The sequence below is a fragment of the Crotalus tigris genome, unplaced genomic scaffold (genome assembly GCF_016545835.1).
Source record: "Crotalus tigris isolate CLP2741 ecotype Arizona unplaced genomic scaffold, ASM1654583v1 scf7180000017666.27876245, whole genome shotgun sequence".
NCBI classification, from domain to species: domain Eukaryota; kingdom Metazoa; phylum Chordata; class Lepidosauria; order Squamata; family Viperidae; genus Crotalus; species Crotalus tigris.
In genome coordinates this window covers 5476105-5501623 of record NW_024096551.1, presented here as the reverse complement: position 1 = coordinate 5501623, position 25519 = coordinate 5476105, and the positions used below count along the sequence as shown (strand labels likewise).

At 38.8% G+C, this 25519-nt stretch overlaps 1 protein-coding gene across 2 annotated transcripts; it reads left to right on the top strand.

The window, feature by feature from the left end:
• Window positions 1–1336: 1336 nt before the first annotated feature.
• On the top strand, window positions 1337–24836 carry CMTM7 (CKLF like MARVEL transmembrane domain containing 7). 2 transcript variants are annotated; one of them, XM_039336322.1, is made up of 5 exons: window positions 1376–1760; window positions 14974–15147; window positions 20115–20213; window positions 21376–21457; window positions 22749–24836. In XM_039336322.1, exons 1-5 carry the CDS (start codon window positions 1617–1619, stop codon window positions 22760–22762), a joined length of 513 nt encoding a protein of 170 aa, XP_039192256.1. In that variant the 5' UTR covers window positions 1376–1616; the 3' UTR covers window positions 22763–24836. The 2 variants fall into 2 exon arrangements, with proteins under 2 accessions (XP_039192255.1, XP_039192256.1); XM_039336321.1 differs by having other exon boundaries at window positions 1337–1760; window positions 21376–24836.
• The last annotated feature ends 683 nt before the right edge of the window (window positions 24837–25519 follow it).

Genomic DNA, 25519 nt, shown 5'->3' with positions numbered 1-25519 from the left:
CAGCAGGTGGTAGTATCTAGCTAACCATGTCTAAATAGAGAAGCCAACCATGGTATTTCTGATTATTAGATAATTAAACATGAGACTACCAGAGAATGTCAAGGCTTCTGGCTATGGAAAATTGAAAAATATCTTGGAAGGCGATTGTGGCAAATTGTTTACAGTATATGCTATTTCTGAGAAAACTGCATTGGTGTGTCCATCAAATTGCCAGTAGTCAAGGTTGATTATGGATCTTTTTTTTTAATGTCATGCTCTCAAATCACAGTTAATTGCCAGCTAGAAATTATTTTATTTAATCCGTATAGTTGGGGTAAGGCTCTATAATTTTGGCACACCTTGAGAAATTCATTTCTTGAATTCTCAGCTTTAGTGTTAGCTATGTTGGAGTCCTGAAGCTTCTTTCAGATGCCACATACTTACTATGTAGTGAATCTCAATAAGGGAGCGTTGCCAGTGGATATGGAGTTCCATGACAGTAAGATGGGCGGGTGAATAAATTTAATAAATAAATAAATCCCTATAACTGACCATACATATTGTTTTATATTTCTGCAGAGTAGCCACTTCCAAAAGTATGACTGCAATTCCCAGAATCTGTATCTATTATGTTCTTTATAATTGGAAAATCCAAAGCTGGAGAAGGGACAGACCTAATTTACATTCTGTGGGATCAGGCCAAGGATCTGCTTCAACATTGGCACTCAATTATATGATAAATCTACTCTTAACTTATACTGACTTTTCTTTTAAAATAAATGGCACCACTTGAAATCACTTCTAGATTTCTTGGTATTCAGAACTATTTGCTTTAGATATCTGATTTTTCTTATATTGACAACTTCTATAAGACATTTAGGAGAAAGACCCTCTTAACATCTGCATTATAATTAACTTTTATATGAGCTATTTTCATTTATTTGTCCCAACAGGTTTAAAAATACTCTAGGACAGTCTTAAACTTGCAGAATGCCTATAAAACTTTGCAACTCCAACCAGCAGTTTCTTTTGCTCTTCCACTGTTTTGCTTTGCATGAACATGAAGAGTTCTTTTTTAAAAAAGTACTTTCTTATCTTATTAGCCTCATAATGTAGTTTTTATTTCTCCCCAGCTCTTGCTTTTGTAGAATAGTTGCCCATCCTCTTTCGAAAGCCTTTCGTAGTAACACAGCAGCAGCAGCCCCGAAGCATTTCACCACCTCTTTCCTCGCCACCAATTTAATGGACTTCCTGTTTATCGTATATGTGTGCAGAGAGAGGAGGGGGCCCTTTTCTTCCATCTGCCACCTCCTCCTTCCTGTTTTACCTTCTCTCCCTCTTCGCGTATCGAGCACGACGCAGCACTGGGTTAAGGCTCCAGGAGCCCCCTCCCCAATGTGATCCCTTCCCCGGAGCAGCATCTCCGCCCTTCCACCTTACTCCCGTGGCTTTAGTGAGGAGCTGGCCCGGGCCTGTCTCCTCGCCCGGCTCTAACTGCACAAGAGGACCCTAGCCAGAGAGTTGCCGGGCCCCGCCCCGCACTGTCCCGCCTCTGGAGTTAAGGAGTGTCGCAATAGTTCGGGGGGGGGGAGTAAATTGCACCCATTCGTTCAGAAAGGTGTTGGCTATATCACGGCATGCGGGTCATCCGTACCGATGCCAGCAGTGGGGGCGCTCCCAGCTCTTCTGCTCCACCGCCCGTTTCCTACGGGCCAGACACCGGATTATTCGACAGAGGCTACGCGAGCTCTTGCTCTGCCATGCTGAAAGTGGCCCAAATGGTAAGGATGAGACGGGATAGGCGGTCCCAGAGACGGGTGCGGGGAAGTTTGAATGTTTCGCCAAACTGCGGGAGCAACTGCGCCTTCTGTCCGAGTTTTGCTAGGATTTGTTTGCCTGTTGGGCGTTTCCCAGAAAGGGCAGGAAGATTTTGCATTGCCCAGCCAACTACAGCTGGCTCTGCTGGCTGCGTTCCTCAGGGCGGGCAACGCGCTGCACGTGTTACCCCAGTTCCCGCCAGGAATTGATTGGCGACAAAGTCCCCCTGAAAGCAGGGCGGGGAGGGGGGTTGAAGCGAAGAGAGAAGGGCGGCTGGGCGATCTGGGAACGGTCCCTTCCGATTCTTCAGAGGGGCAGCGCTGCTCCTTCGTGCAGATTTTGGCCAGTGTCAAGGTCTGTTTTAATTCTATCTTGAGTCTCTCCAGGCAGCTCAGAACAATGTGCCAGACGTAGCTCACACACTTGAGAAGAGGGCCGCTTAAGATTTTTAAAGGAAAGCCTATAGAAATGTTGAATAAATAACTAGAAAGAAATCGCAGCACTGTAAGGCAGAATGCCCCAATTTATTATGCCCTTTTTTAATGATTGCAGTCCTCTCAATAACTAACGTGAGTTATTGTTTGTAGCCTGCATAGATTTGTTATTTGTTTATTTGACAAATTCATCTTGAGAACTACATTGAAAATTAGAGACTTGTCTTTCAGGAGCTGAAAATATAATCTCTAGGCTTGAATTAGAAATGCAAACAATTTTGGACAGGTAAGTAACGACACAAATTGCACACTAGGGACTAAAAAGGTGTTCAGCCATCCCTGCTTGATTATCCTTATTTACTAATTTCCTTCATTTCGATCTGAAATAAATAGGGCATTTTAGTATTCCATTAACATTTCACTTGCTTGAAGAAAAAGGGCTTGTTAACTACTTCCATGCTGCAGCAGAGGCTGTTCCCACTTCTCTCTGCACATCCAATGGTTTCCCAGCAGGAAACAGAGAGGATTGTTCTAGACCAAGGTTAGGCAACCTTGGCTCTTTTATGACTTGTGGACTTCAATGCCAGAATTCCTGAACCAGCCATGCAAACTCAGGAATTCTGGGAGTTAAAAGTCCACAAGTCATAAAAGAGCCAAGGTTGTCTACCCCTGTTCTAGACACTGGAAAGTTCATACGTCATTCTACAATATGAATTGTTTAATTATGGTTGATTGAATAACCTTATGCAATATTTCAAGCAGAACCCAAACAAATCACACTATAATTTAAATCTGGGATAGGCAGGCATCTCCAAGGCCACAGGGACCTATGGCCCCCTTCATTGCATGCCTCATAATCTATTCTCTACTACTGAAAAGTGATGGCAGTTTGCCACTATTTTGTGATATAGAACTCACCTAGAGTTTTAATTTATTTTCTAATTGATTAAACATGATTTAAGAAATCCTATACAAAGAAATACTGTAGTAGACAATGGATTAATCTTCGAACAAAATGAATGGGAGATGGAGTGTAAGGGGAACAGATGTGAAAGTAAGTTTGAGTTTATATCAGACAAGTAATACACAAACTGCACTTTTTGCTTTTTAGGGAGTCACTGACATGTATTCATGTATATAAGTAAATTTTTATTATATCATGAAATATAGTGAAAATAAAGATTAAGGTGGGTGCAGGAGGACAAGAAAAAAAAGTGAAGAAAAAATGTTGTTTTCTGAATATTTTCTAACACATTAAAATATTACTGAATTACGACCAACTTTTTACATTACTTACAATTATTACAAACCAGTTCTATAACTACACAATTATTAAATCTTCAAATTCTAATTTCATTTTTTATTTCAAGCCTAAAAACCAGAAGCCATATCCCATTATAAACAAGATCAAATAAAATAAGATCTCTTTCTTTGAAATAGTTTGCCATCTACAATACAATACAAACCAATTTTATTATTTTTATTATTTTTTAATTTTTGTCACAAACCTTAGTTCATTTTGAGCCTTAGCTTTTTTGATTCCATTTTTACAGGTTTGGGTATTTATTGCTATTTTGCCTTAGTTATGTGCTCCTTCCACTTTTTATACTTGTCCTTTTTTGTCTTTCAGTTTATCAGAGAGTTCTTTGTGCAGCCATGCTGGTTTCTTTTGAGATCTCTTATTTTTCTTCATTGGAATTGTGATAGACTAGGCTTTTATACTCTCACTTTCAAAGTTTTCCAAGCTCCTTCGGTTGTTTTCCCTTGAGAATTCTCATCCATAGTATCCTTCCCAAGCTCTCTGAAAGTTTATTGAAATCAGCTCTTTTGAAGTCTAAGACTCTAGTTTGACTTTGTTCTATTGCTTGTGCTTACATAGAGTTGAATTCCAACATTGCATGGTCACTCCCCCCCCTCCCAACTTTCCTGTGACTCAACATCTTCTATCATTTCATCTCTGTTAGTGAGAATTAAGTCCAGTATGGCTGACCCTCTAGTTCCCTGTTCTACCTTTTGGGTGACAAAGTTGTCTGCTATGCTTGACAGGAATCTGTTTGATCTTATTTACAGCATTTGAAAACTTAACAGTATTTGAAAGTTTCTGCATTACTATCCCAAAAGATAAGACTTTGTCAGTAGAGTAAAATTATTGGTAATTTTCTCTGATTGTTATCAAGTTCAACTTGTGGTTAAAACAAGAAGCTTAAATACGTGTTTCCTGTTGCAAAGAAATCTAGAAAGTGAGAAATTTTGCAGTCAATTATTTCCTCTAAACTAAACAAAAAAATAAATGGCATTGCAAAATCTAAAGAAACACCATACTTGGCATTTTTAAGAATTCAATCTCTTATTACGGTCACAAATCAGGCATTTGAAGATCTAGAAATTATGTGTTGCTGAAAGTTATAGTTATCGCATTATTACTGTCTTATTGAAAATCCATATTACTATGTGTCCTGAGTTATGTCCAGCCTCTTCAAGATTGAAGGAATGAGTGAATTTCTCCATCTCTTTCAATTGTTTTAATTCCTTTAATAAAATGTGCACAGCAAGTGACAGTATCTAACCAACTTTACCTATCTTGAAAAAGTTCAGCAGGATTAGCAATGATGTCCCTTAAATGAGAGCATCTGAAAATCTCAATGTTGTGAATTAGATGGAGAAATTTAAATAACAATTTTGGAAGAGGACAATGTCACAATACATGAAAATATGTCCATGTAGTCACTGTGATCTCAGCGGTTCTTGGGTAGAATCTTTAATAAAATAGAATAGAATATCCCACTTTTTCTAAATGTTTTTGTTCAAAGAGGAAAAAGAAACTGTCAGAATCCAATTATATTTCATCTTTAATTATCAAACATAGAAACTCCCAATTCTGCCTTCTCTGGATTCTGCCATAAGAGGGAGAAAAGGGGGAGAGCAAAGGGGCTTTATGGCCCTCACTTCCTTCAGCACACTTCAAAGGACTGAATGTGTGTTTATTGTGGCCTCTAAGCTTAACATATCAAAGAAGAGTAATTGCCTTTCATGTAGTTATCTGAAGTCTCCATCCAGACGGAAGAAGAAAGGGGATGGAATTGTGATACTTGAAACTATCACTGGAAGGGGGGTTGATTGGGTGGGACTACTGGGGAACCCCTTAAAACCTTGAATGGGAGAGCTTGAACCCCAAGTCCTGTCTAGCATGCCTGCAACCATTTTCTCTTAATAAAGGATTCCTGTTGGAAGAGCTATTCCAAGAGTTCTGTCTTCTTAAGATGCAAAGTGGGGTGGGTCCTTACATTAGACAGGACTTGCAAAATTAATCCACCTGGAAGGTAGACCCTTGCCGGGGGATTTTGCAAAAATTTACCATGTCAGACAACGAAGCAAGAGAGGGAGAAAACTCCCTGGAAAGAGAGCCGCTGACCCAGTTGGAACCTTGCCAGATGTTGGGATCCGAGAGGCCAGATTTCTCAGAAGAAGAAGTGGTGGAGACACAGGACCACAAGCCTCGCTGGTCGATGGGCGTTGGAAAGAAAAGCGAGTGGGGAAAGGAATCAAGAAAAGTGACCCTGAGACGGGGAACCAAGCAACCAGAATGGAAGCAGGAGATGGAGAAATCCCTGCACGCAAGTGAAGAGGGAGGAAGCTGTATGCCGTACTCAGACTGGATCCTAGAGAGAGCTATTGACCTGATGAAGAGAACTCTCAGCTCCCTAGGAGAGGAGATTCCTGAGCCCTACGCCCGCCCCAGTTCCTGGAGCCACAAAGGGAGAGACACCGAGGGGGACGTGGAACCTGCAACCCCAGGGACATTTACTGATCCAGGAGCTCCCACCCCCTACCGGACCACAGATGGAAATCTGGACGGAAGACACTACCACCCACAATGGAGGCACCGATCCATTCCAAGACGTCCACCGTTGGAGGTGAAATTCAAAGGGGAGCCAACACGCTTGGGGTTTTTCCTAACCCAAGTCCTCAGCTACATGGAGGAATATGGGCAGGACATCCCCAGCGACAAAGCCCGCATCCGGATCGTGCAATCTGCCCTGGATGGACCAGCTGCAGATTGGGTGGTGAACCTGCATGACTCCAATGCCCCAGAACTCAGTAACTTCAACCGTTTCATGTCCTCGTTGAGAAGACGATTTGAAGACCCCCTGGCTGATCGCAAAGCCCGTGAAAGAATAACAACGATGAGGCAGGGCAAACGCCCAGTGGCTGAGTATACACAAGAATTCCGAGCCATTGCCAGCAAACTGAATTGGCCAGAAGACATCCTCCTTGGCCGTTTCAAAGACGGACTAAACTATGATCTATATGATGCTTGCCTGCCCCGAGGAGACCCACATCGACTTGAGGAATGGTACGTCTTGGCAGAGGAAGCAGAGATCGACATATTGAAGAGGCATCGCCGAGGAAAACAATGGAGCCGCCCCCCGCCTGAGCTGACACACCAACCGGTGAAATCATCGGATACAGCCAAGAAGCAGATGGGGTGTTTCAAGTGCGGAAGAGAAGGGCATCGAGCTGTAGAATGCCGCTCAAAGGCCCCCCAGCACAACCCAGACAGATCCCCAATCAACAAACCCAGAGGGTATTCAGCTAAGCCAAAAGAAACAGCCATGAAAATGATGGAAATTGCAGAAAACCCCACCTCTGCTCACCAAGGGGAAAGAACTCCAGCCTACACCACAGGGACGGTGGATGCCTCAGATGACAGCTCGGAAGGCGAACCCCTGGTAAGTGGACGCATCACACCCATCTTCAAAACAGTGACTATATTAATCCCCCCCATGCCCGAAGCTGTGAAGGTGAAAGCCTTAATAGACTCTGGCTGCACCCGCTGCCTCATTAGCCCAACACTAGTGGGGAATCTGGGCATCCCATCCAGGAGACTGGAACAACCAATCTCATTTGGCCAGCTAGATGGATCCATAGCAGGGGGGGTGCCAGCTACCCTAGCCACTCTGCCAATACACCTCTCCCTGGGCAACCATGAAGAGGACTTAACGTTTGTGGTGACCCCAGGTATGGAATGCCCAATGATTCTAGGGATGGAATGGTTGAAAAAATGGAACCCCTGGGTAAATTGGAGGACGACAGAAATCAAATTCCCGAAGGGGGACCCTATGGACTTAAAACCCCAAGAGAGGCTACCAGAATCAAGAATAGAAAAAGCATCCATAGGAGAGGAAAAAAGATTAACAGAAATACCAGAGGAATATAGGGACCTTGCTGAAGTCTTCAGTGAGGAGAGGGCGAATGAGCTTCCCCCCCCACCGACCCACAGACTGTACCATTGAATTCAAGCCTGGGGCAAAACTCCCGAAGCCCAGATTATACTCCATGAGCCCAAAGGAGAAGGAGGAAATGGAAAGATTTATAAAAAAAAACCTGGAGAGAGGTTTCATTGAACCAGCTAAGCCTAAAGTGGCTGCCCCGGTCCTTTTTAGAGAGAAGAAGGATGGCTCTTTACGTTTATGCGTGGATTATAGGGCCCTGAACACAATCAGTGAAAGCAACCTATACCCGCTGCCCCTCATGAAAGACATGCTGTCACACCTATCGAAAGGGAAAATTTTTTCTAAACTAGACTTAAGGGAAGCTTACTATCGCGTGAGAATCAAGGAAGGGGACGAATGGAAGACTGCATTTAACTGCCCCATGGGGTGCTATCAATTCAAAGTCTTGCCATTTGGATTACAAGGGGGCCCTGCAGTCTTTATGCAATTAATCAATGACGTTCTAAGGGAGCACCTGTTTAAGGGGGTCCTTGTTTACTTGGACGACATTCTTATCTTTACCGAAACAAAAGAAGAACACGTCAAACTTGTCAGAGCGGTTTTAAAGAAGCTGCGAGCCGCTCACCTATATGCCAAACTCTCAAAATGCGAATTCCACCAGGAAAGGATAGACTACCTAGGCTATCGCATATCCCCACAGGGCATTGAAATGGACCCAGAGAAGGTCAGAGCAGTATTAGAATGGGCACCACCCCGCACAAGAAAGCAACTACAAAGTTTCCTGGGCTTTGCAAATTTTTACCGCCAATTCATCCCCTCATTTGCACAGATAGCCTTGCCCCTCACCAACTTACTAAAAACGAAGGGAACATCCTCAGTAAAACCTAGCCAGCCACTAACATGGACAATGGAGTGCCAAGCAGCGTTTGAGAGACTAAAGAGACTTTTTTCTGCCGAACCAGTACTAAGGCACCCAGATATGGACAAGCCCTTCATAATACAGGCAGATGCAAGTGATGTGGCAGTGGGGGCTGTGCTATTACAAGAAAATGATGATGCAGTATTGCAACCCTGTGCATATACATCTAAGAAACTCACGGAAACAGAACAGCGCTGGCCCGTATGGGAGAAGGAGGCTTATGGGATACGTTGGGCATTACTCACGTGGCGACAGTTCCTGGAAGGCAACAAAATCCCCTTCCAGGTATGGACTGATCACAAAAATTTAGAAGCCCTGAAAACTTCCAGGAAACTCAATCCCAAACAAGCCCGCTGGTCCCAGCATTTTCACCAATTCCAATTTAAGCTCAAACATTTACCAGGAAGAAAGAACTTCCTGGCAGATGCACTATCTCGCATGCCCCAATATAACAGCGCACGAACCACAGACTCTAGACCAATAATGGCAGAATCACAACTGGCAGCGCCAGTAACCACAAGAACCCAAGCCAAAATAAAACCACAACTGGACAGCCAAACTGGGATTGAATTCAGAAAAAGTTTGGAAACAGATGATTGGTTCCAGAAAAACAAACATGTGTGCACAATGAGAGACGGATTGCCTTGGGTAGGGGAAAAGTTATATATACCAACAACTCAAAGACTAACTTTCATGCAACTTTGCCATGACACAAAATCAGCAGGGCATTTTGGATTTGTAAAAACTTTACACTTAATTAAACGGCAATTTTGGTGGCCATCAATAAAAAAGGACATAGAAAGTTATGTTGCCAGCTGCCCAACCTGTGCATCAGCAAAGAGGTTGCAAGGGAAATCGCCAGGGCTGTTACAACCAGTGGCAAGTCCCTCAGCCCCCTGGAGGGAAATAGCCATGGATTTTATAGTGGAATTGCCTGAAAGCAATGGGAATACTGTTATCTGGACAGTCACGGACCTATTTTCCAAACAGGTGCACTTTATCCCTTGCCAAAAAATTCCCACTGCAAAGGCCTTAGCAAAACTTTTTATCCAGCACATTTACAGATTGCACGGGGCACCCCAACGCATCATCTCTGATAGGGGAGTGCAATTTACGTCTACATTTTGGAAGGAATTTTTATCCCTCTTAGGGACCACTCAGGGACTGACATCTAGCCATCACCCTCAGACAGATGGACAAGCGGAACGCTGCCAGTCGGTACTTGAGCAATATTTGAGATGTTTTTTAAATTTCCAACAGAGTGATTGGACGGACTTACTTCCTTTTGCAGAAGTTGCCTACAATAATGCAGTCCACTCCAGCACAGGCTACACTCCTTTTCAAATAGCCAACGGCCAAAGTTTCAACCCTATGCCAGAGTTAACCCCAAAAGAACCAACGATCCCTTCACTGAAAGAATGGATGGAAAACCTACAAAACACCTGGCCAATAGTCAGAAAATCACTAGATGAAGCTAGGCGGGCATACAAAGCACAAGCCGATAAAAAAAGGGTTGAGCCTACACCATTCATTATAGGAGAAATGGTGTACTTATCTACAAAATACCTAAAGTCCCTACAGCCCTGTAAAAAACTTGGACCAAAATATATAGGACCTTTTCCAATTAAAAGGATCATAAATCCAGTAACAGTAGAATTAGAATTACCCAAAAACCTCAGGCAAATACACCCAATTTTTCATTGCAGCTTGCTGAAAAGAGAGCATCAGTCACCTCTACGGCCAAAAATCCCCCCCCCACCACCTCCAATCATGGTGGAGGGGGAACAACACTTCGAAATAAAAGAGATCCTTGACTCTAGGAGATATCGTGGAACAACTCAGTACCTAGTTGCCTGGAAACACCTCCCTGCCTCACAAAATGAGTGGGTCCATAAACGTCACGTCAGAGCCCCGAAGCTATTGAAGAAGTTTCACACAGAGTATCCTAACAAGCCTAACTAAATTTTTTACTTGTGTTTTCTTTCAGGTGGATCTCTCTTATTGTTAAGAGGGGCCGGATGTCAGAATCCAATTATATTTCATCTTTAATTATCAAACATAGAAACTCCCAATTCTGCCTTCTCTGGATTCTGCCATAAGAGGGAGAAAAGGGGGAGAGCAAAGGGGCTTTATGGCCCTCACTTCCTTCAGCACACTTCAAAGGACTGAATGTGTGTTTATTGTGGCCTCTAAGCTTTAACATATCAAAGAAGAGTAATTGCCTTTCATGTAGTTATCTGAAGTCTCCATCCAGACGGAAGAAGAAAGGGGATGGAATTGTGATACTTGAAACTATCACTGGAAAGGGGGTTGATTGGGTGGGACTACTGGGGAACCCCTTAAAACCTTGAATGGGAGAGCTTGAACCCCAAGTCCTGTCTAGCATGCCTGCAACCATTTTCTCTTAATAAAGGATTCCTGTTGGAAGAGCTATTCCAAGAGTTCTGTCTTCTTAAGATGCAAAGTGGGGTGGGTCCTTACAGAAACATTTTGCATCCCTATCATGTCAATTGAGAATTAATTAAACATCACTCTTCGCTAAGTTGAATTTTGTTAAATTTGCAGGATCAATGAATCTTAAAATCTCATATAAAAATCTTAACAGTCGAGTTAGGATTTTCCATGAATTTTATTATACAGATACTTCTTGATTTACAACCACAATTGAGCCCAACATTTTGGTTGCTAAATGAAACAGTTACTAAGTGAGTTTAGCCCCATTTTATGACCTCATAAAATGGGGCAAAATTACTTAACAATTTTTTCTTAACAATGGAAAATTTGGGTTCAGTTGTGGCTGTAAGTCAAGGTCTAACTGTAATCAATTTAAAAATACATTGAATTTTCCATGCTTCATGTTTCCCAACCAGACTTTCTAAAAACCTAAAAGATATTTGGAGCCAATACTTTAAGAGTACTCAGGCCAGAAGTATTGGATATCCCCAAACTTATGGATGGTATTAGATTTGGGATACATGATATTTCATATTTAAAACAATGCAGTTATGTCTTGGATTAAACTAGTAATTTCTTAACTAGTTTTTTTTAAATAGATATTTTATTGATTTTTATCTATAACAATCTCCAGTGCCTGATGTATAGCATGTTGTCTTGGTTTATATTTTAACAAGAAAAAAGGACAGTGATAATTAACAGTCAATAATAATTAAATTTGATAATTCCATAATTAATATATTAATTAATAGTACATTTCTTTGATTTTCCCTTCTCCCATTTGTATTTTCCTTCTTCAACCTTAGCCAAAATATAATTCTTAATATTTTCAATATATAAATGATTAGGTATAGGCATTTTTTATATTTATACAAATAAGAATAATCTCTCTATATAACATTTTTTCAGCTTATATTCTCATAATCATTAATTCAGCATACATCCTATTTTTATAATTTTTGTTCGCTTAGATTCCCTTATATTCAATCCAAATCTTATCACTCATAATTTCTTCATATTAGTCATCTCACTGTCTAAATTTTCCCATTTAGGTACATCATCCCATTGTTTTATGTCATGCATTATAAAAATACTATACTTTTTTTTTATTCCAGAAGATGGTAGAGGACAGGAAGACCTGGAGGAACGTTGTCCATGGGGTCGCGATGGGTCGGACATGACTTCGAAATTAACAACAAATACTTTTTATCTGTCTTTTAATATCTATATATAAATCCGTTTTAATCAATTTATATTTTATTAATAAAATATAGTTATATTTATATTTTATTAATAAAAGTTACATCAACCTACTTTTAACATTTAATATATTATAAAACATACTATATTACTTAAATCTCATTATCGTTCTTGTTATAAGGCCCCTTTATGTTCGAAATTCTCTGTTCTTTTAGCCATATTCAAACAAATGTTTATTCACGTTAATAGTCTATCTGGTAGGGCAAGTCAAATCTCTTGTATCTGTCTCTGATCTTCTTTTGCCAAGTAATTTTCCAAGTTGATATAATCCGCTTACTCAACAGTTCCTATATTTTTACAAATGTTGGGAATACAAAAGATGAAGTAAGTAAAATAAATTCTTTCTGTCCCCCAAACTTTAATAGTTCTCCTAATAATTCCATTTTTCTTGTTGTATCAGAATCTTGTAGATTTTTTTCCTGTTTTGTGTCAAATTGTAATTCTTTTCCTTTGTTATTTCATCAATTTGATCATACTCTTCTAGTTTGTAATCTGCTATCTGATTTGTTTGTTCCTTTGTTGTTATTTCCTAGATATTTTTTAATTGTAGATTTAGATTGGAAATATGCTTATTTAAATCCTCAAAGTTGTTTCGAATTTCGTTGTGGTTTGAATCTATTGTTGTTTGTATTTGTCCTAACATTACATATATTTCCTCCGGGAAAGTATTTATCTTGCCTTGAAGTATTGTTTCTGGAGGCCCTTGATTTTCCAAGCTAAGTCCTTCAGGAGAAAATATTGAATATGGCACCCTGTCATTTTTTGATACGTATGTGATATCCATGTTGTCTCCCCCCTTCAAATAATTCTTCATCAATGTTTTAATTCAAAAATCAATTATCAGTCAGTCAAAATTACAGATTCAGTATATTAAGTCACTTTAAATCCTTCCTGCAAATTCTCCTCTAATAGATTAGAGCCAAGGGGTTTTTTTCCCCCATAAACAGTTCTTAGGTTTAAGCAACAGTCCAGGTGTTGTTGTTGTTTTCTTTCAAACACTTTTTAATCTTATAGCTGGCTCTTCATTTGTTCCCAGCTGTCTTCAAGGTTATTTGCAATTCAAAGGAACAACTTTTTCTTCCTGGGTATTCTGCCAATTTCTGGGTCCTTAGTGTTCTATTCTCTGATTCTCCACTAGATATCAGTAGTTATTTCTTTTTTCAGTTTTTCTTTCAATCAAAAAGTTACTTTTGTTACATATTTTTATAATTCCATCATAAATTTTTTAGGGTATAATCTTGACAGTTTTTTAGTTCCTAGATTTGTCCAGACTGAAATATTTTAAATCAAATTTTAGTATATCTCTTTGCACCTTTTATGTTAATTCGCCGCTTCCGTCTGTAAGGGAATGGGGATGTAGTCCCCTCCTTTCACTTCTGGAGGTTTTCTTGCTTTGGGGATCTTTTTAAGGATTTAAATAGTAGATAGAAGAAAGAAGATCAGTACTCTCACCAATTCCAAGCATGCTGTTCACCGATGTTTAGGTTTGTGCTCTGGAACTTGCCACAGTTTTTCCCGAAAATAAAATCCACCTAAAAAATAAGCCCTAGCTGGATTTTTGGCATGTGGCTAATAAAAGCCCTATTCCAAAAATAAGCCCTAGTTAAGAACCCGCTCACTCTGTTCCACCATTTGATTGCTCGCAGCCACAACTGGGCAGCAGAGCGCATGTTGCACCAGTGCTGCCAGCACGAAGAGAGGTGATCTGCAGAGTAGAGCCGTCGTGGACTGAAGAAAGCACCTCCAGTGGTGGAGGTGGCTGATGCACAGCGGCTACAGAGGCCTTTTGCCGTCACTCCTCCCTGGTTCCAAAACAGTGGAGGGAGACTAAGGTGACCAAGCCTCCCCCGCCCATCTGACTTGGGAGGGTAGTGAAAGGGAAGAGACAGGCAGGCAGCCGGGGCATTGAATGGGTGGGGAGAGGTCAACGAGCGGGGTGTGGCCTGGCTACGGGGAGCCTGGCTACGGGGAGCCTGAGGTAAGCGATACGGGGTGCAGCTCCACCCCCTTACCTGCCTCACCTCACTTTGTGGCAGTGGCACCGGTGTGATGCACGCTGTGCTACTCTGTTGCAAAGGTGAGCAACCAGATGATGGGATGGAGTCAGCAGGGGGGCCGCAAAGTCAGACATCCCCCCCAAATAAGCCCTAATAGGTCTTTTGGTCCCCAAAACAATACAATATCCAGTCTTATTTTCAGGGGAAACGTGGGTAAGTGAATCTAGCTTCCCTATTGACTTTGCTAGTCAGCAGGTTGCAAAAGTTAATGGAGTTTATAACCTGGATTCGAAGTTCTGACAGTTACCCACCTTCCCCTCCCCACAGTCACATAACTATATTTTGGTCACTCGACATCTGGCCATTTGCAGTGACATAACTACAATTTATGATGCTATTCCCAGAGATCTGAATTTGTTTTCTGTTGCTAGTGAAAAATGCCCGATAGCAAATAATGTATCTGCTTAATGATACTCACAGAAAATGACATAAAATCAGGCATGATCATGTGATGATCTGCTTTATGACTATCATAACTTATAATTGAAAACGCAGGCTCAATTATGGTCAAGGATCACCTATATACCGATTGTCACATAAGAACATCTTATAAGTAGATTATTTCTTATAGCACACTCTTTTTAGTCCAGAATGAGAACTAGTTAGAATGAATTCTCTAAACTTTTAAAAATCCATTCTGATTTGGAAGTATCTGAATGATTTCTTCAGCCCTGAATATTGTTAGTCTTCTTTTACCTGGAATTGTTTTTTTTTCTTTTCAAAATTGTTAATTCTAAACATTTTATTAGTCTTGGAATGTAGTCTTTTATGCGATCTTCACACAACCTTTTTGTTTTGTTTTGCTATTTATCTTACAGTTATTGTTGCTGATTGGATTCATTTGTATAAGATCTTCACAGTGGACAGATCACAGTGCATACAGCTACTTTGAAATTGTCTGCATATGTGACTTAATTATGATCTTCATCTTTTACATTATCTACATCTTTAGAGCCTATCGAAAGTTGACTTGCATTAGCTGGCCTCTTGCGGTAAGTTCCTATCCATAATTAAAATAATCTTTGTCAACTTCCAGAAAGATTACTGCTTACATTAAATTGTTTTGTTACACTTGTATCTGAACTCCAGCAATTCCTATGTAGCATTTTTACTCCAAATTTCCACTAGAAGTTATTATTTAGGATTTCAGCATCTGATGATACATAGTTTCTAGTACCTAAGGAAAATATTAACATACAAACAGGAACCACTGAATGTCTTATTTATTTATTTATTTATGAGACTTATAAGTGCAAGCACTCTCTAAGCGGTGTACACCAGTAAGCAATGTATATATATATATTTACATTGCCCCCAACAATCTGGGTCCTCATAAAGTTTAAATGGCTGAATTTTTATCAATCTGTGTAACCTGCATTTTTAGCAAGGTAATGGGAATAGATATAGTACACACTTTGCTACTCATAATCTGCTCTGGTTTAGTTATCATCCTTTCAGATTGCCAAACATAATCGCTTAGAGGTGTAATGGCCTCTGTATTTCCTGATTTTAGTTCTATGTTTTCCACTGCTACCTCTCTGCATTAGGCAGACATACCCACCCACCAGGGACAGGCTCACTGCAGTGGAAGATCATCAATTAAAGAGGGTACTGTATCTTGTAGTACAACATGTAGAATATCCCAACCTTAGACCCATACATCTCTAGACTGAAAAACCTGAAAGGCATCTGGCCATGACTGTTAAATTCTTAGCCATCCCACTATCATAGAAAGCAATATTCTTCCAGAGTGTTTTATCCAAGATTTATTGAAAGAGGATAGGAGAGAAATCTCAACACCTGGATTTTTTCACTTCTCCTCCCCCTCCTTTCCATTTATTTTCAAGGTTCCTAAGGCATAAACTTAAATAGCTGAAGTTTCTTGAACAGCTGAAGGTTCCTGTGTGAATTGGTGAGGAGGCTGGTATCTTAACCAATAAGGGAGGAATGGCCTACTTGTTTGAAAGTGAATGTCTATCTCTTTATAAAAATACAATTACATTCCATCACTGGTCAATAGAAAAATCTAAGACAGATATACCAAGTATAAGGCAACTTCATATTTTCTGAAAAATCTACCATGCTGAATGCATAACTTTTAATTTATATACTACTAAAATCTCATATTTGTAACCTTTAACTAGGCGAAACATTCTGAACCAAGGTACCTCAAATGACCTAACTTATAGAATGCCTCCAAAATCTGGAAGCTATGACTCCTGTGGAACATTTAACAACATAACAGTACCATAAAGGAGTTTATCACATAATACTAAATGTCATAAAACATTTCTTGTGGTTAGCTCCTGATGTTTTCTATATAGTTCAGCATGGGCTATTTCCAAGACAGGTACATCTTTGAATATTTCCTTGAATCTTTAAAAAAAAACTTTTCAAATAAACGAGAAACCATGCTATTTTTGAAGGCATTGAGGAATCTGGTAAGGAAATATCTCTGCAATGATGAGCCAAGGGAACATGGGTTGTTCGATGATTTCATGGAGTAGTAACTGTCCAAAGAAAAAAAAGTGGTGCATGCTTCTATATTTTTTAAAAAAAACTAGGCAGTGGGGTAACAATCATATCCATTTTATTAGAATGGCATTTTTTCCCTTCTGTCTTTCATTTGGGAAAGGTTATCTAGAAGAAAATGAATAAATAGTTTCAAATTTGCATTTTTTAGTTTATTTGCCACCTATCTTACTGTGGAGCTACACCACGAGCCTTAGAACAGTAAAAAGGAAGAAATGAAAAGAGTGTAAACAAAACAGAAAAGAAAGTAAGAGAACAAGAAAATAAACAATGAACAAGAAAATGAAAATACATCAGTACAATAATAAAGAGATGGGTGGGTGGAGAGCAAGAGGGGGAGATGGAATTTGGAGGTCTTCAGGCTCCTGCAGAAAAATAGAGGATGGGGCAGATATTACTCTAGAGAGTAGGATGTTCCAAAGGCTGGACATTGTGGCAGAGATCGTGCAGAATTCTTTGATTGACAGTATCCAAAGCAGGCCCTCTCTGCCAGCAAAAGTAGGACAGGCTTGTCTTAGTGGGATGAGACAGTTCATCAGGTAGCCTGGACCTATGCCATTAAGGACTTTAAAGATGATAATCAATACCTTGAACTGTACTTGGAAGCAGACTGTTATCCAGTGAAATTTGTGGAGCAGAGATGGATGATTCTAGGGGCACTAAAGACTGCTTTTGCTGCTGCAGTTTGCACCAACTAAAGCTTCTGAATGGATTTCAAGGGTAGCTCCAGGTAGAATACATTGCAGTAGTCCAGACAAGGACTTGAATAACTGAGTGCAGGGATTCATGATCCAGAAAAGTTTGTAGCTGGTGCACAAACTGCGGCAAAAGATCTCCTAGTCAGGCCTGCTACCTGCTCTTTGAGCACGAGATGTAAATTCAGGAGAACCCCTAAATTACAAATTGGATCTGAATAGATAGTGCAACCCTGTCCAGAACTAAGGATGCAAAAACTCGGATCGTGAGGATCCATGCACTCCAAAAGCATTCAGTCTTGCCAAGGTTCAGTCAAACTCTGTTATCCCCATCCAGGTCACTTCAGGCATTGCGAGAAAGCAGAAACAGCATAATTTGAGTCACCAGGTGTAGAGCTGACTATCATCAGCATATTGATGATATCTGAACCCATGGTAACAAATGATCTCACCCAATAGCTTCATGTAGATGTTAAACAGGAGAGGAAAGAATACTGAGCCCTTTGGGACATAGCAAATAAGCAGTTGGGGGCTGGATCTCTTAATCCTATCAACACCAATAGGGACCAACCTTGAAGAAAGGAACTGAACCAGCACAAAAGTGTGTCACCCAGCCCCAGCTCATGTGGCTGGACCAAAAGGATATCATGGTCAGTGGTATCAAAGGCCACTGAGAAGTCAAGAAAAGCAAGAATGGTTGTACTACCCCCATCCCATTCCTGCCAGAGATTGTCCATGAATATGATCAAAACTGTCTCTGTCCCAGAGCCAAGTCTGACTGAAAGAGTCTAGGAAATCTGTTTCATCCAGGACCCCCAGGGCTGCCAAACAACTACATTTTCCACTACCGTCTCCTAAAAAAGAATATGGGAGACTGAATAAAAGTTGTCCAAGCAGATGGGTTCCGGTGAAGGTTTTTTAAGGAAAGGACAAAGCAGGGACTCTTTAAAAGCTCCTGGGAATGTTTCCTCTTGCAGTGAGGAATTTTCATTGCATGAACCCATCTGCTGATCACCATCCTTCAGGCTTTCACCAGCCAGGAGGACAAGAATCTAATTGACCAGAGGTTGCACTGACAGCACACAGGATCATATGAAGAACAGTTGCGGGAATTGGGTATGTCGAGTTTAATGAAAAGAAGGACTAAGAGTGACATAATAGCAGTATTCCAATATCTCAGGGGTTGCCACAAAGAAGAGGTTGACCTATTCTCTAAAGTACCTGAAGGCAGAACAAGAAGCAATTGGATGAATCTTTGGAAGATTTAATACAAGAAAATATTATTTACTCATGGTTTCATTATAGACAAATAGTGGAGAGGTGGAAGATAGATCGTAATGTGGGTTTCCTTAGAGAAGATGAGAATTTATTAAAACAAATAAAAGATCAAAGACGAACCCATATTAAGAGAATTTATGGGGTGTTAGTAGAATTGGATTCAGAAGTAGAATTAGTTAAAAAATGTATGGTTAAATGGGCACAAAATTTTGATGAACCGGTTCTATTAGATACTTGGGAAATTATTTGGGTGAGGAATGTTAAATTTACACAAGCCCAAAATTTAAGGGAAAATTTTTACAAAATGTTTTATAGGTGGCACCTTGATCCACAAAAAATGTCTAGTATGTATCCTGACTTACAGCCTAAATGTTGGAGATGTGGATGTTTGGATGCTACTTATTATCATATCTGGTGGTCATGTAAAAATATAAAAGCTTTTTGGATTAAGATAAGAATTTTTAGAAGAAGGGTAAAATTTACTCCACAACTGTTTTTGTTAGGTATTGTTTCTGATTGTGATACTAAAGAGACTATATTGATGTTAAATTTAATCACAGCGGCAAGGTTGTTAGTAGGGCAATGTTGGAAGAAGGAATCTTTGCCTACCTTGCAAGAGTGGTTTTTTAAAGTTTCTTATTTGGCGGAAATGGCAAAGATTTCAGCTTTCTTGAAAGACCAATCGCAAGAGAAGTATTTTTTGGTATGGAAAAAATGGATAGACTTTATACAATTTAAGTTGGATATAAAAAAATATTATTTAGCTTTTCAATAACTTATACTTAAAATTTAAGATATTTTATAGACTTTTTTCCTTTTTCTTTCTTCCTATTTTCTCGTATTTCCTTGTATTTTTGTTTTTTTTATACATATATTATTGTTAACTAGTTTACAATTTCTTTAATTAATGTATTTAGATTTGTTTATGGTTTATATTTGTTTTAAGACTTTTTGAAAAAATATTAATTAAGCCTGTATTCAGCTCTGGGAAGGTCGGGGGAGGGCATGGGAGGGTTGGGGGGGGTTTGGGGAAGTGAATCGTATTGTTTTGTAAAATTTAAAATTTTCAATAAAAAAAAGAAGAAGAAGCAATTGGATGGAAACTAATCAAGGACAGAACCAGTCTAGAACTAAGGAGAAATTTTCTGACAGTGAGAACAATTAATCAGTGGAATGACTTGCCTGCAGAAGTTGTGGTTGCTCAAAAATGGAGGTTTCTAATACAAGATTGGACAACCATTTGTCTGAAATAGTGTAGGGTCTCCTGCTTGAACAGGGGATTGGACTAGAAGACCTCCAAAGTCCTTCCCAATTCTCTTATTCTGTTATATAAACTCATTAGCTATACTTGGGGCTTCAGTCACAATGAAATGTTCCTTTGATAGCCTTCTGATGTAAAGTACAGACTCTTTGTAGCTTTTCTTCTAAACTACATTGTCTTTGTTTCATTTTAGGAGTTTCTCCATTACCTAATCGGTACTATTCTGCTTCTTATTGCATCCATTGTGGCAGTTGCCAAAAGCTCCAATTCAGCAGGCCTGGTAGCTGGAGCGGTGAGGCTGTTTGCCATTTTTTGTTACGTATAAGCAACTTTATCAGATCTTAAGATATATTTCAGTTTTTTCCCCATAATAAGCACACTAAAAGAAAGGAGAATTCATATATTCAAGCGTACGTATTGACTGAGGACTGGGTATGATAAATCTTAAAAAACACTGGCAAAGATATTTAACATTGCTTTTTCTCATTACTGTTCTAATCCTCCATTATCGAAAGCTATGTATCTTTTTTATTATGTTGCTTTTACATAAATTATAATAACTAAGCAAGCAATTATTCAACTTAATGTGCTGTAGGTTGAGGAACGCTTTATTAAGTTCAGTGGAATCTGCACAAGAACTCCAAATAGATTGTTTTCACATTGCTGGCCTTATACTATACATTGGGCTGTAATTTTGGCCCAAATAAAACAATGGCATTCTTAAAAAACTCCATCCTATTACCAGATTCTGCAGAGCTTTTGAAGTTATGAAGATTTCAAATTTCTGGGTAACAGCTATTTGTGGCTTGCTCTTTTACCTCAAATGTTGTTTAATAGCCGAGTACATGCCATATTCATAAAATAGCTATGTTTGAACTCTAAACTTAATGTTTAATGAATCAGCTTGGTGACTGCATGCTGAATAATCATTGGTACTGGACACATTTTAAAAACAAATTTACAACAAGAATTGCTCTAGTTGCTGAGCAGCCTGTTCCAGGGTTCTCATGCCCTCAATTTTTTACTCATCCCAGATAATGGAAACAGATTAATGGAAAGAAATTTCTTTCTTGTCTTCTCCCATTGCTCTTGATCGCTGTGTTTTCATTACATTATAATGAAAATGCATTCTGTCATGCTTTACGCAGAAAAAAGAAAGAAAATCTGTCTTGGAAAGGTGATAGTGGACAAAGCTCACTCTTTCCAATTACTTAAAATCATTTGTTGCAAATTGCAAACAGTAATTTGAAAGCAGATTTCTGCTGGTTGGAATAAAAGAGTGGGAGGGCAAAGAGGTATGCATTTGACAGTACCTGCAGTAAATGTCTATTTGGGTATTTATTACTAACCTCTGATCACAATTGATCACAATATTATTTATTTAGAATCTATAGAATCTTAATGTAAGATATTTTTGAGTATGATTCCTTTGCTGATGCTTTTTTTAAAAATAGGTCTTCGGATTCTTAGCTACATTTATGTGTTTCCTAAGTATATGGCTCTCTTACAAAGTCTCTTGTAATACTCAGTCAACAGGTAAGATCCCAATGAATCAGTTTCACCAACCAGCTCTGTGTTGCCCATTTTCTTTGCATTATTTAGTCCATAGAAAGATCCATTATGTTATTAGTTTGATTCTATGATCTATTTATATTTATTATTTAATTTGGGGAACGATAGGGAATTGATAGTGATCTGTTCCGCTTATATATTTATTAGATCTATAGAGCAAATGAAAGTAACATGTTCTTCGCTCAGGCAGCTAAGGGTGGCATGCACAGTATTTTCACTTTCAATTTTAAAACAACCTAATGGGAAATATTGAAATAAAAGACAATGACATATTTAAGGCCATCCAATCACTTCCATCATGACTATGTGTGATATAAATCTGGCCTTACTAAATTCTGACTTGGGATCCTAACCACTATTCCAATTTTGCTCTTAAAATAATAATCAATGGAAGAAATACTTTGGCAATTTTGCACATATTTTCATTGCTGATTTGGCCTGTGTAGAGAATAGCCAGAAACATGAGGGTTTTCTCTCTAGGTTATATTGTAGTCTGGCAGTGACACTGTAAACTGTTCTGGTCTAAGAAATTTGTTCTTATTTCCTTCTGCTCTATGCAGAATTCTGCAATCTTCTTGTATGTTCAAAATTTACAAAACAAGATTGAAGTATGTTTGATAGCTGTAGAATTCAAGATGTAGCTTTATTGCCAAGCAATTTATACTTCGTTTGTTAGTTATTCAAAAAATTTGCAGTTTCTTCACTGATCTCCTTTAGGTTAAGATTTTCTTGACCAACCAGGATAAACTCATATCCCAAATTTCCCATCTCACATATAGCTAGCTGATTTTTTTTATTTGCAATATTTCAGCAAGTGATTATTTTATCAATTAAAGTATATTTTTGCATCAGTTGTATTAAGCCAGGACAAATGGTCTAAAAAGATTTATTTAAAAAGTTGATTTATAACTAAGTGGGTAATCTTAGAACTTTAAGATGTATTACTTCTGTCTTCTTGTAATATTAGAGAAAGCTCCATTATGTTTTGCTAGTTAAATATAATAAACATTTCAGGTGCAGATATCACATTTCTATCACATACTTATGGGCTCATCACACTCCAGATTTTAATACAGGCAAAATTCACATTTGGCTGATTGTCTTTCACCCATCGTCCGATTTGATGGAAGGCATATATGCTACTCTAAGGTTTTCCTATTTGAGATATTTTGGAAGCCTTAAATTTAATGAGACATTTACCATTAAAACTCCAGTATGTTGATTTTAGTCTTTTCTCTTCTCTCCTATTATTTAGATGCTACCATGTGAGCCTTTTCTACTTCAAAATGTGCACACATGTTGAGGGAAGATACAACAGTCTGATTTCAGTGGCTCTGAAAAACGTTCTTACTGGGCATAGAGTGCCCTCTTCTGGCACTTTTGAGATACTTCTTGGGCTACCGCAGCCTGTTCCATCTGCTCGTATTTCTTGGATCCTCTGAGACAAGAAGGGCGGGCTGTAAGAAAAGATCCTGTGGGAAGGAAAGGATCCGTCTTTTAAACAAAGAAAAATGATCCTCTTTTAATTCCAGCTCCCAGTATTTCATGGATTGTAGACCAATTCTTTATGACTGCTAAGGGGAATCCAAATTAAAAAATCAAAATGGAAAATATATTCTGCGTCAATCCAGCTATGACCAGAAAAGTTGGAAACAGTCACTATGAACTGTTGCATCTCAGAAAATGTTTTCTCATCTCTCTGCATTTCCTGCCTTTTAAAATGGGCCTCTCATTTAACCAGCCGTGAATATAAGTTTGCTTTTTATGCTTAATAATATTGTTTAAGATGGTTCCACCCCAATGTTTGGATTGTGCTGCCCGTAATTCACACTTTTTTGGTGCAAAATTTTAAATGTTCTTGTTCAACCATACAATTTAAATTTTACATTCTTTTGATTTGTTTGGTTAGTTTTCATTTCTCTTACTATATATTTTTATTATATTTTTATAACTGTATGCCTATCAATATAAGGTCCATTGAGAATGAAGAATGTTTACTAAAAATCCACTACATTCTAGTGTTCCTTTTTCATGTTGTGATACACTATATAGTCAATTTATACTTATTTTATTACTAATGTACATGAAAATACAATTCTCTATTATTATCACAGAAGCAGTGTCAAATTATGTAGAATGGGTGAAAGAAGAATTCAATATATATTAGTGGAGAGAATGAAAAATAGCTATATTGATTTATTTTTTAATACTATTATGCATTTATAAATTTACACATAATACTTAGGGAAATTTCTAGTATATCTATTCTAAAGAAAGTAACTATTCTGGAAAATACAATTTTACTAAGAATGCTGACTACATGAATGCATGAATGATTATTTTGGCATTAGGATGTGTAGATTAATTTATTTTCTTTTTCTAATGATTTCTCTTGATGAAATTCTTTAGCTTTAGAATAAAACAGCACAACATATAGGGAAGACTGGGTAAATGACAGTCTGCAATGTGCTGGGAGAAATTTAAATTTTTCAGTAGATATTAGCTCCACAAAATTTAGAGAGCAATACATGAAAAAAGAGCCATACATGAAACTATCCCCGTCTGAAAGAATAGAAATATCCTTACAGCTTAAAAAAGGGCCTGCCTAGCCTTGAGGCTTGGGGAAAGAGTCAGGTTTTTAAAGAATGATTACCTGCACCATTGCCTTCTCTCCATTCAATGCACTTAGTATTTTGATTCTGAATGACAAAAATCCTAGCTAATATTTTTATACAGGTCAAAAACTTCCTGACGAAGCACCAGGTGCCTTAACTGAATGTAAGATCTCTCTCTCTTTTTTTTGTGGCTGCCTAAGTAACACACAATGCAAAATGTGTAAAACTGTTTATTCAATTTTATGCTGCTAACTTTATTGGTTAACAGTTAGCTGGCCAAGTGCTTTTACATATTGTGAGGTAGCCAAATGCTGTTCAAAGCGGATAATATAGGTCCTACCTGATGACTTACAAGTTAGTTTGACTTAGATGAAGCTCAGGTCATATTATAGGTTATAGACCTGGATGCCTGATTAGGATTCCAGAATACTGATAATGGGACCAAAGGTTTTATTTTTATCACTAAAAACTTACAGGTATGAAGGGAAAATCAATATATCTATCTCTGGGAAGGCTTTGCCTTCCAGAAGCTAAATTCCATCATTATGGAGAAGGATTTTAAATTGGAGCCCAAGAGTATTTCAAGGATAAATAATATTTCAGCCTCAAATATCCTTTAAACTTTTTTTGATACTAATTTTATTAGACCTTACAAGTGAAAAAAAAAATAAAAACTATAGATGAAAAAATAAGTGAGCAAAAAGAAAAATAGCACAAAAAAGAAAACATGGAAAAGGATAAAAAAGGAATATAATAAAGAAAAGAAATATATAAAGAAATGACCTATACCTTCATCACAAGATTTAATAACTGGTAAGGTTTTAAGCCAGTGATGGCAAACCTTTTAGAGACTGAGTGCCCAAAAACCGCCCCCGCCCCCACTCTGTCCCCCATCCCCCACCCCACCTGCCCACAGGACCACTCACTGCCTCCAGGGCCCGCCGCAGATCACCCTGGCAGCCCAGCAGCGCTATGGTGGCCACATCCTCTACCCGCGCCCTGCAGCATTAACTGCACGATGGGGTGTGAGGGCAGATTCTTGTCTAAGCTGCCTGGCTGCCATATCCTTGGCTGCGCTGCTCCGTGGGCCATGCTTGGGGGTGACTCTTCTTCAGGAGGGCTGCAGGACAGAGGGGGTCACGGGGGGAAGCAAGGCTGGGGCAATGGCACGTGTGCCCACAGAGAGGGATCTGAGTGCTGCCTCTGGAACCTGTGCCATAGCTTCGCCATTGCTGTTCTAAGCTATTAAGATACCAGTATATATATATATATATATATATAGTTTGTTAATTATTTGAGCAGCTACTGAATTTAGCTTTACATCTGCCAAGCAAGTTTTATGTAAACATGATTCACAAGTAAACTGAAACTTTATAAAGAAGAAGATGGATATCCAAATAAACATAAAGGG

Coding starts and splice junctions, on each gene's coding strand:
- CMTM7 (XM_039336321.1), top strand. CDS start 1,617: ATGCGGGTCATCCGTACCGATGCCAGCAGTGGGGGCGCTCCCAGCTCT. Junction 1,761..14,973: donor TGCTGAAAGTGGCCCAAATG/GTAAGGATGAGA, acceptor TTTATCTTACAG/TTATTGTTGCTGATTGGATT. Junction 15,148..20,114: donor GCATTAGCTGGCCTCTTGCG/GTAAGTTCCTAT, acceptor GTTTCATTTTAG/GAGTTTCTCCATTACCTAAT.